A 12,004-nucleotide genomic window follows, 5' to 3' on the forward strand; every position below is an offset into this window, starting at 1 on the left:
CACAATCCAGGTGTGGTAAGCTCTTAGAGACTTACCCAGAAAGACTCACAGCTGTAATCGCAGCCAAAGGTGATTCTAACATATATTGACTCGGGGTTGAATACTTATGTAAATTAGATGTTTTATTTTTCTTAAATTGTTTCACAAATATACTTTTTCTTCCCCTATGACAGAGTATTTTGTGTAGATCGTTGGCAAAAAAAATACTATTAAATGCATTCAGAAAGTATTCAGACCCCTTGACTTTTTCCACATTACAGTCTTATTCTAAAATTGATTTTTTTTTTATTCCCCTCATCAAGCTACACACAATACAGCATAATGACAAAGCAAAAACAGATTTTTCGATTTTTTTTGCAAATGTATTAAAAATAAAAAGCTGAAATAATACATTTACATAAGTATTCAGACCCTTTACTCAGTACTTTGTTGAAGCATCTTTGGTAGCGTTTACAGCCTTGAGTCTTCTTGGGTATGACGCTACAAGCTTGGCACACCTGTATTTGGGGAGTTTCTCCCATTCTTCTCTGCAGATCCTCTCAAGCTCTGTCAGGTTGGATGGGGAGCGTCGTTACACAGCTATTTGTAAGGTCTCTCCAGAGATGTTCGATCGGGTTCAAGTTCGGGCTCTGGCTGGGCCACTCAAGGACATTCAGAGACTTGTCCCGAAGCCACTCCTGCGTTGTCTTGGCTGTGTGCTTAGGGTCGTTGTCCTGTTGGAAGGTGAACCGTCGCCCCAGTCTGAGGTCCTGATCGCTCTGGAACAGGTTTTCATCAAGGATCTCTCTGTACTTTGCTCCGTTCATCTTTCCCTCGATCTTGACTGGTCTCCCAGTCCCTGCCGCTGAAAAACATACTTACAGCATGATGCTGCCACCAGCATGCTTCACCATAGTGATGGTGCCAGGTTTCCTCCAGACGTGACGCTTGGCATTCAGGCCAAAGAGTTCAATCTTGGTTTCATCAGACCAGAGAATCTTGTTTCTCATGGTCTGCGACTCCTTTAGGTGCCTTTTGGCAAATTCCAAGCAGGCTGTCATGTGCCTTTTACTGAGGAGTGGTTTCCGTTTGGCCACTCTACCAAAAGGCCTAATTGGTGGAGTGCTGCAGAGATGGTTGTCCTACTGGAAGGTTCTCCCATCTCCAGAGAAACTCCGGAGCTCTGTCAGAGTGACCATCGGGTTCTTGGTCACCTCCCTGACCAAGGCCCTTGTCCCCCGATTGCTCAGTTTGGCCGGGCGGCCAGTTCCAGGAAGAGTCTTGGTGCTTCCAAACTTCTTCCATTTAATAATGTTGGCGGCCACTGTGTTCTTGGGGACCTTCAATGCTGCAGAAATGTTTTGGTACCCTTCCCCAGAGCTGTGCCTCGACACAATCCTGTCTCAGAGCTCTACGGACAATTTCTTCGACCTCATAGCTTGGTTTGACATGCGCTGTCAACTGTGGGACCTTATATAGACAGGTGTGTGCCTTTCCAAATCATGTCCAATCATTTGAATTTACCACAGGTGGACTCCAATCAAGTTGTAGAAACATCTCAAGGATGATCAATGGAAACAGGATGCACCTGAGCTCAATTTCAAATCTCATAGCAAAGGGTCTGAATACTTACAGTACCAGTCAAAAGTTTGGACACACCTGCTCATTCCAGGGTTTTTCTTTATTTTTTACTATTTTCTCAAAACTATGAAATAACACATATGGAATCATGTAGTAACCAAAGAAGTGTTAAAGAAATCAAAATACAGTGGGGAAAAAAAGTATTTAGTCAGCCACCAATTGTGCAAGTTCTCCCACTTAAAAAGATGAGAGAGGCCTGTAATTTTCATCACAGATACACGTCAACTATGACAGACAAAATGAGAAAAAAAAATCCTGAAAATCACATTGTAGGATTTTTAATGAATTTATTTGCAAATGATGGTGGAAAATAAGTATTTGGTCAATAACAAAAGTTTCTCAATAGTTTGTTATATACCCTTTGTTGGCAATGACACAGGTCAAACGTTTTCTGTAAGTCTTCACAAGGTTTTCACATACTGTTGCTGGTATTTTGGCCCATTCCGCCATGCAGATCTCCTCTAGAGCAGTGATGTTTTGGGGCTGTCGCTGGGCAACACAGACTTTCAACTCCCTCCAAAGATTTTCTATGGGGTTGAGATCTGGAGACTGGCTAGGCCACTCCAGGACCTTGAAATGCTTCTTACGAAGCCACTCCTTCGTTGCCCGGGCGGAGTGTTTGGGATCATTGTCATGCTGAAAGACCCAGCCGCGTTTCATCTTCAATGCCCTTGCTGATGGAAGGAGGTTTTCACTCAAAATCTCACGATACATGGCCCCATTCATTCTTTCCTTTACACGGATCAGTCGTCCTGGTCCCTTTGCAGAAAAACAGCCCCAAAGCATGATGTTTCCACCCCCATGCTTCACAGTAGGTATGGTGTTCTTTGGATGCAACTCAGCATTCTTTGTCCTCCAAACATGACGAGTTGAGTTTTTACCAAAAAGTTCTATTTTGGTTTCATCTGACCATATGACATTCTCCCAATCCTCTTCTGGATCATCCAAATGCACTCTAGCAAACTTCAGACGGGCCTGGACATGTATGGCTTAAGCAGGGGGACACGTCTGGCACTGCAGGATTTGAGTCCCTGGCGGCGTAGTGTGTTACTGATGGTAGGCTTTGTTACTTTGGTCCCAGCTCTCTGCAGGTCATTCACTAGGTCCCTCCGTGTGGTTCTGTGATTTTTGTCACCGTTCTTGTGATCATTTTGACCCCACGGGGTTAGATCTTGCGTGGAGCCCCAGATCGAGGGAGATTATCAGTGGTCTTGTATGTCTTCCATTTCCTAATAATTGCTCCCACAGTTGATTTCTTCAAACCAAGCTGCTTACCTATTGCATATTCAGTCTTCCCAGCCTGGTGCAGGTCTACAATTTTGTTTCTGGTGTCCTTTGACAGCTCTTTGGTCTTGGCCATAGTGGAGTTTGGAGTGTGACTGTTTGAGGTTGTGGACAGGTGTCTTTTATACTGATAACAAGTTCAAACAGGTGCCATTAATACAGGTAACGAGTGGAGGACAGAGGAGCCTCTTAAAGAAGTTACAGGTCTGTGAGAGCCAGAAATCTTGCTTGTTTGTAGGTGACCAAATACTTATTTTCCACCATAATTTGCAAATAAATTCATTAAAAATCCTACAATGTGATTTTCTGGATTTTTTTTCCTCAATTTGTCTGTCATAGTTGACGTGTACCTATGATGAAAATTACAGGCCTCTCTCATCTTTTTAAGTGGGAGAACTTGCACAATTGGTGGCTGACTAAATACTTTTTTCCCCCACTGTATATTTTATATTTGAGATTCTTCAAATAGCCACCCTTTGCCTTGATGACAGCTTTGCACACTCTTGGCATTCTCTCAACCAGCTTCATGAGGTAGTCACCTGGAATCCATTTCAATTAACAGGTGTACCTTCTTAAAAGTTAATTTGTGGAATTTCTTTCCTTCTTAATGTGTTTGAGCCAATTAGTTGTGTTGTGACAAGGTAGGGGGTTATACAGAAAATAGCCCTATTTGGTAAAAGACCAAGTCCATATTATGGCAAGAACAGCTCAAATAAGCAAAAAGAAACAACAGTCCATCATTACTTGAAGACATGTTCAGTCAATATGGACAATTTCAAGAACTTTAAACGTTTCTTCAATTGCAGTTGCAAAAACCATCAAGCGCTATGATGAAACTGGCTCTCATGAGGACTGCCACAGGAATGGAAGACCCAGAGTTACCTCTGCAGAGTATAAATTCATTAGTTACCAGCCTCAGAAATTGCAGCCCAAATAAATGCTTCAGAGTTCAAGTAAAAGACACATCTCAACATCAACTGTTCAGAGGGGACTGTGTGAATCAGGCCTTCTTGATCGAATTGCTGCAAAGAAACCACTACTTAAGGACACCAATAAGAAGAAGAGACTTGCTTGGGCCAAGAAACATGAGCAATGGACATTAGACCGGTGAAACTTTGTCCTTTGGTCTGGAGTCCAAATTTTAGATTTTTGGTTCCAACCACTGTCTTTATGAGAAGCGGTGTGGGTGAACGGATGATCTCTGCATGTGTATTTCCCACGTGAAGCATTGAGGTGTTATGTGTTATGATACACCATCCCATCTGGTTTATGCTTAGTGGGACTATCATTTGTTTTTCAACAGGACAATGACCCAACACACCTCCAGGCTGTGTAAGGGCTATTTTACCAAGAAAGAGAGTGATGGAGTGCTGCATCAGATGACCTGGCCTCCACAATCCCCCGACCTCAACCAAACCAACAAGTGCTCAGCATGTGGGAACTCCTTCAAGACTGTTGGAAAAGCATTCCAGGTGAAGCTGGTTGAGAGAATGCCAAGAGTGTGCAAAGCTGTCAAAGCAAAGGGTGGCAATTTGAAGAATCTCAAATACAAAATATTTTGATTTGTTTAACACTTTCTGGTTACTACATGATTCCATGTGTTATTTCATAGTGTTGATGTCTTCACTATTAATCTATAATGTAGAAAATAGTAAAAATAAAGAAAGGGTCTCGTGTAGCTCAGTTGGTAGAGCATGGCGCTTGCAACGCCAGGGTTGTGGGTTCTTTTCCCACGGGGGGCCAGTATGAAAAAATGTATGCACTCATTAAGTCGCTCTGGATAAGAGCATCTGCTAAATGACTAAAATGTCAATGTAATGAGTAGGTGTTCTAAAACTTTTGACCGGTAGTGTACGTACAGTCACTGTGGGGACGACGTCGTGGATGCACTTAATGAAGCCGGTGACTGATGTGGTATACTCCTCAATGCCATTGGACGAATCCCGGAACATATTCCAGTGTGTGCTAGCTAAACAGTCAGTTTTACAAATAAATAAACCTAGTGTTGGTCTAATAAGCTCTTTTAAATAACATGTTTTTTAGTCTAGGAATAGTGGTTATGGTGTGTGAATTCATCTACCACTTGGTGAAGGATAACTCATTGGCACATGAGTTGGTCAAATGTGTCCTATACAAGTATTCGGTATAAAACTGGTGATTAAATCAGTTTGACAGTCCTCACCATCATAAAGTAATTTATACTTCGGGAGGATAACACAGTGGAGGCTCCTGAGGGGAGAACGGCTCATAATAAATGGCCAGAACGGAGAAAATGGAATGGCATCAAACACATGGAAACTATGTTTGTATTTGATACCATTCCACTGATTCCGCTCCAGTCATTACCCACAAGCCCGTTCTCCCCAATTAAGGTGCCACCAACCTCCTGTGGAGGATATGTGCATGACATTGAAACATGCTAATATCAGGTACTTTGACCTCCATTATTTATTGGTTAGAAAATGCTCAAGTTAGCTGTTGTTGACAGTAGCTAGGTAAACAAACCCAAATTGTGGATTGTATTCTCTCATAGTAAGGAAACAAAAGTAATTTGTTATTTGGGTGAATTATCCATTCAAAAACGACAGGCATGCCTCCTGTAGCTAGTGATAGAGCAACCACAGCTTTTACGCTGCCCTGGTCCATTGTCTCTTAAAATGGGTTGAGGGAGAGATGTATTCTGGGTCATAGCTTACTCCATTGTAAAAAACTGGCGACCACTGTTACCCGAGATCGTCTTTAAACCAAAGACAAAAAGGGGGATATTTGTATCCAGAATTCCAGTATTGTGACATCTGCACCAACACGAAGACCATTCCAGATTACAAGGGAGTACAGTGATTGAGTTTAATGACTTTTATAAACTATATAAAACAATTCTTAAAAATCCATGCATTTTCAGTGTAAATTCATTTTGAAATATAGAGGAAAATCTATGTACAACTGTGAACCGTAACAGCAGCTTCACTGTCAGGCTGTTCACCAGAAATACACTTGGCTGCATAGAAGATTTGACATTATTGCCTAATGTAAAAAAAAAAAAAGAAAAAAATGATTTCTGTAAAAAGACTAGTTTATTTGAGATCTTACAGGCGCTTGTATTTGATAAACCCCCTCTGCTACATGTTGTAGTAAAACTTGAGATCTTTCAACTCGTCGATTCTGACACGTATTCACAACAGAATTCACAAAATTAACAGAAATAAAACGAAGTCGCTCTAGAGCCCTCTAAACTCCACTCTGGGCCTCCAAGCCAGTTCCACTGCATTTTTTAAATTGTTCCCCTCTAATCAAGACTGATTTAGACCTGGGACACCAGGTGGGTGCAATTAATTATCAGGTAGAACAGAAAACCAGCAGGCTCTGGACCTCGTGGGGTATTGAGTTGAGTACCCCTGCTCTAGGGGAATAATACGACTAATATAATAATTTCCCCCTGTTTACCAAAGTTATTCTGAATAGCATTTATCATTAAAGTTAAGTGTCGTACGAAAACTGACTCATTTAATACAACGGACAAAAAAGCCTGAGTTGATGGGGAAGAGTTGTAATAACAAACCCAAGAGCCTGAGAAGAAAAAGCCCATTGATTTACTATTTTACAATAATTTACAGTAGTATAATTCGTGAAAAGGGACATTTTAAATTGCTCACAAAAAAAGAAATCCTGGTTATTTTTACAGCGGAGACAGAAATTAAATAATTAAAGCATGATACGAAAAAGAAAGAAAAAAACAGATCGTCAAGGTGGTCACTACAAACACTGTAAACGAGGTACTTTGGAAAGTGAACCCAAGTCATTCAGACTGCTTTTTGACGAGACCCTTACATCCACTCTTAGCATGATTATGAGAGAAATACATAAATGTTACTTTTCTTCTTGATTTAAACACTTCTTTAAATAAACGTGAGAACCACATTAAACGTGAGAGACAAACAGTCAATAGCAGGATCCAGTGTTGTGGGTTGGTGAGACAGCACTCGAGGGTATTTGTGTCCGTTTGAGTAAAAAAAGGCGTCCATTTTATAAAAATAATAAAAGAAACTATGCTGCGACACCTATGGCACAGTGCAGCTTTTAACTCTTAAATACAAAAATATGCAATTTGTCTGCCATCCCAACCCCGCTCCCACTGCCATCGTTCCTGGGATGTGGTCCACCGTTGGAGATAGGACACCACAGGTACGGTGAGGCCACAGATACAGTGCGCAGTACAGCTTTGTTGTCCTCCACAGTCCCCATAAGGCATTTCCTGTGTTCAACGCGAGTCTATGGCTGATACTCTGGTCGCTAGGCTAGCGCCTCCAGCCAGACGCTGGCGGTTATGTCTTGCGGCTGCTCCAGATCTGCTCCGGCGTGCTCTTGTGGTCTGACGAGTACTCGAAGGGCGACCGGTGGCCCAAAGGTGAGCGTCCGTCGTAGGGCGAGCGCTGGTCGCGTGGCGAGCGCTGATCGCGCGGCGAACGGGGCCCGCTGGCCGACGCCCGTTGGTCCATCTGCCAGTCTGCATGGTAGCGGTAGGAGTCACCTCGCGATAACGACTTGTGGTGGCCTGACGAGTAGTCGGAGCCCGAGTGGTGATCGGAATGGGAGCGGTGGTCCGAGTGGTGTTCGGAATGGGAGCGGTGGTCCGAGTGGGAACGCTCCTTGCTGTCCAGCCGTACATCTCGGCCTGACCGGTGCTCGTCCACCTTCCTGTGCTTACTGTCGCTGTAGTATCTGATTAATAGAGAACACCATGAGCAAGAGTGACTAACACAAAAACCAATATACAGAAATGATTAGTTACAGAATTAGTTGATCCACAATGGGACCAATTTGTTAAGCATCGAGTTGCACTAGATTCTAGAACTAATCAGTAGAACAATAATCCAGTCAGTAAAATAAATCAACATAAAAATGTCCCTTAATTGCCACCAACTTGAAAGGAACCCTTTACTAAAAACAGGGAAGCCTTTAAAGACGATATAGGTGGTCTTACCTGCTGTCCTGCCGGTCTGACCGATAGTGGTCTCGGTGGTCTTTGCCGTTGCTGAAGGACGAGTAGGGTCTCTTCCTGGAGTCCCCCCCGCTCCCCGCCATCCTGCTGTAGGGGTCGGAGGTGTGCCTGTCCCGGCTGTCGCGGTCCTCATGGTAGCGCGACGACGAGTGGTGCCTTTCAGAGCTGTAGCTGTCCCTGCTGCTGTCGTCGTGGTGAGAGTTGTCCTTTAGCCTCTCGATGTCTGGGCCAAGAGGAGAGGAGGAAGATCCGGGGTAAATAAGGCTACATAGAATTGCTTTTATCTCATTGGTCATTAATATTTGTTTGATGTATTCCTTCATTTAACCTGGTTAAATTAATGTCATTAAGACCCCCCCACCCCCCCCAAAAAATAGAAACTAGTGAACAAATAAATAAACAAAATAAAGACAGACTAAAATGGCAAGTGAAAGTTCATACCTGCATGCTTAAAGCCATGGGTATTTACAGTGCTAGTGATCACGTCCGCTGCCTGTAAAAGAGATCATCATAAAACACTGGCATTCAAATTATATTTGGAAAGGTCTGAAATGCAATCTACATTTGTATCACTTTATTACCAGTTAAACCTTCATGGAGTGAATTGTATTTTCATTTCCCCGACGCCCCGGAACAGTAACTCTCATCAGGGCTTATACATACCTGAGCATTCTCTTGTCTTTTCTTGATTGCGTGCTTATACAATTTATGCAATTTTCTTGCATCAAATTCTGTAAACTTTGAAACAAATATCCACAGGTTTCTGGAGAAGAGAAAAATAAATATACATTTAGGTCAACACTGGTCATTGATACAATGAGCCCCATAACACAGCCCATCTGTAATTAGCCCACCCAACTACCTCATCCCCATATGGTTATTTATTTTGCTCATTTGCACCCCAGTATCTCTATTTGCACATCATCTTCTATCACTCCAGTGTAAATTGTAATTATTTTGCACTATTTATTGCCTTACCTCCATAACTTACTACATTTGCACACACTGTATATATATTTTATATTGTGTTATTGACTGTACTGTTTTGCTTTATCTTGGCCAGGTTGCAGTTGTAAATGAGAACTTGTTCTCAACTGGCCTACCTGGTTAAATAAAGGTGAAACAATTTTTTTAAACAAAAATTAAGTAATGGTATGAATGCAGTCAATGGTAAAGGTACATAGCCAGCTCAGTTTGATTGCTAAAGGACATACATCTACATTCCCTGAGCTGTTGTTTCATAACCCCAGTGTTATGAAACGTTACATTCCGTCAGTTTGCCAAGGCCAGGCCTGTCCTATTTCCAAGGATGGGATGACCTCCAATGTTGTTTGTACTTATAAACAGCATTCCAGCCTGTGTGTATCTGTAATGGATAATCAACGAGGGGCTATGCGTTCTCTGGAAAATAATGAACGACGTGGAAGGTGTGTTCCACAACACGCTAAAACATAGAGCCCCGAGTTGATTATCCCCTTTTGGCTATAACTTAACACATTTACCACTAGAAATGTGTTCATTTGCCGGTAGAAATGTGTTCAACATCCACTGAAGTAGCTAGCAAGTTTACTAGACAGCGACAGTAGTTGCCGTGGTAACCAAACAAATAGTTTAGCTAACCAAATCAGTCCTAGCTTGCTATTATGAAAATCGAATTCAACAATGCCAATAATGTTTTCAATTCGACTATTGCTTTCAAAAGCAGCTCAAACATATACATTTGAACTACAGCCATTGAATTCTACCATGCCAATCGATATACAGTGTGTTATAGGGAAATAATGCACCGTCTAGAATGCCCTTCAAGCCAATCAGAACGAGTATTCAACAATCATGGTATATCAGACATTAAACTGGGTGGTTCAAACCCTGAATGCTGATTGGCTGACAGCCGTGGTATATCAGACCATATACCTTGGGTGTGACAAAACATGTGTTTTTACTACTCTAATTACGTTGGTAACCAGTTTATAATAGCAATAAGGCACCTCGGGGGTTTGTGGTATATAGCCAATATACCACAGCTAAGGGCTGTATTCAGGAATAGCCATATACCAAACCTCCTCGTGCCTTACTGCTTAAATATACCACGGGTAAATATCAGTATCATATACAGTTTTTCAGAGAGCTTGATCTTAAATCAGCAAATTGATTGTAACAAAACGTTGAATGTGAACTAATATCGAGCTCCTTACTTTCTCCACTGTTTGATCTGCTCGGGGTTGGAGTACTCCTTCAGACACTCGGTGATGTGGTCTCCGATCTTAATGAGGCACTGGCGCGTGTGCTCCAGCTGCTCGCGTTCCGACAGGCCCTTCTCTGGCCGGTCCAGCTGCTTCAGGGCTGCCTTGACCGGTCGCATCCTCTCCTTACACTGAGGAACACAGACAGGACATACACAGTGAATGGAGGGTCAACATTGGTAAGACAGTATTTGAGTTACCGTCTCGACCCGACCCCTAGACGTCTCGACCCGACCCCTAGACGTCTCGACCCACTGAGTGGACTTATTTGCATCACTGACACTATGACCAACTCGGTGTGACTCACCACACTGAAGGTCTTCTGGTCGAGTTCCTCCGACTCCTCCGAGATGTTCTCTCCCCCTGCTGTGATGTGGACCGGAGTGTCCGAAGTCTTCTTCACCTTCTCCCGTACCTCAGCCTTCACCTCGCTCGGCTGCAGGCAAAACAGTCACAATGAATGAATGACAATTGTTAAGATGTTACGTAGAGACATTATAAACCATCAAAGATCCTCCATGCTTACCACAACTAATAAAAGCATAATACATTTAACTAATAGTGCACAAAAATGAGTAAGAACCGCACACGGAAAAAGACAGGTGACCAACCTTGACTTTAGTGCTAATTAATTTTTCATATTTGCAGTGCAACGAACTGCACTGTACGTTTTTCAGTCCCTTCCAACTATTCCCAACTGGCGAGGTCTTACCTAGTCATGGCTAGAAGGGATACAGCTTTTGTCACAGTGTTTCCCCTACATTCATTTAGCAGCGGCGGACTGTTAAATTGTTTCCACCACTCCCCCCCCAAATGTTTTGGTTTTACCCCAACATTTTTTTGGGTCAACTTAAATAACTAAAACCAGATATAAAGTATATAGAAAAGATAATGGAGCTACATATTTTTTTTAAAATAAGATAATCTTTGAGAACTAACAAATCATCAAAATAAAAACTAGACAGTCAGGGAGAATCTAAAATAAAGAAAATGTGACGGCATTGGGCACCCACCCCCCTATTGATTTTGTTAGAATATGTTTGAGTCGCTCAGATAGCGAACATGGCAAAGGCCATGGCAAAATGTTTAGAATTGCAGGAAATTTGCTTTAAAACAGCAACATTGTCTATGCTGTCAAAAATTGGTTTGAGACTGAGCCATTCGCCACACCCACTACCTCACCCCCTCCTAACTTTGCCACCGCTACTGAAATAAATCTTAGGGGCAACACTGTCAAATTAACGTCAAACGCATTTTAGCTAACCCCAACCCCTTTCCTAACCTTAAACACATTTTCCTAACACGCTACAATAATTCTCCTAACCCGTTGTGTTAATTCTCTTAACCCTGCTACGAACAACCTAATCTTACAAAAGCTGTATCCCATCTAGTCAAAACCATCTTACCTTCTCCCCTGTGACCTCTTCCTGTTCCTGTACTGGCTCCACAGGCTCCTCCTCTTTCTTCTCCTTTTTAACCTCTTTCTTCATCTCCCTTTCTTTGGGCTCCTTCTCCTCAGGCGGCTCAGGCTCCTCCTCCGGCTCAGGCTCCTCCTTAACCACCACGCGCTCCGCTCGGCCCCTTCTGGGTGGCGCCTTTACCGGGACCACCTCCTGGGAGGTAGAGAAAGATGGTTAGAATAGCTAGACTGCCTCGATGCAAAATTACCTTAAAAACAGAATTCTGTAAGTATGCTTGTGGGCACATGGGTTTAATCACACTGCTATACAGAGCAGGCAATAAGCTTAACGTGCCACAGTACTGTAGGCCTAGTTATCTCTCCCTAGACAACTGATATATCCAAGGTGATTTTCAGACTGGGCCCATTCATTGAGTTTAGTTGACTGATTACTGAGGT

At 42.7% G+C, this 12,004-nt stretch overlaps 1 protein-coding gene across 1 annotated transcript in view; it reads right to left on the bottom strand.

The window, feature by feature from the left end:
- Nucleotides 1-5,737: 5,737 nt before the first annotated feature.
- Nucleotides 5,738-12,004, bottom strand: part of chd1 (chromodomain helicase DNA binding protein 1) — a 35,324-nt gene continuing 29,057 nt past the window's right edge. The window contains exons 31-37 of the mRNA XM_084159930.1: nt 11,553-11,759; nt 10,454-10,582; nt 10,099-10,277; nt 8,567-8,666; nt 8,345-8,396; nt 7,886-8,126; nt 5,738-7,623 (exon numbers count right to left, since the gene is read on the bottom strand). Coding sequence (XP_084016056.1) covers nt 7,227-7,623; nt 7,886-8,126; nt 8,345-8,396; nt 8,567-8,666; nt 10,099-10,277; nt 10,454-10,582; nt 11,553-11,759 — 1,305 coding nt within the window. The 3' untranslated portion in view covers nt 5,738-7,226. The remainder of the gene's footprint in view (nt 7,624-7,885; nt 8,127-8,344; nt 8,397-8,566; nt 8,667-10,098; nt 10,278-10,453; nt 10,583-11,552; nt 11,760-12,004) is intronic.

The sequence above is a fragment of the Coregonus lavaretus genome, assembly GCF_964263955.1.
Source record: "Coregonus lavaretus genome assembly, chromosome: 4".
Classification (NCBI taxonomy): domain Eukaryota; kingdom Metazoa; phylum Chordata; class Actinopteri; order Salmoniformes; family Salmonidae; genus Coregonus; species Coregonus lavaretus.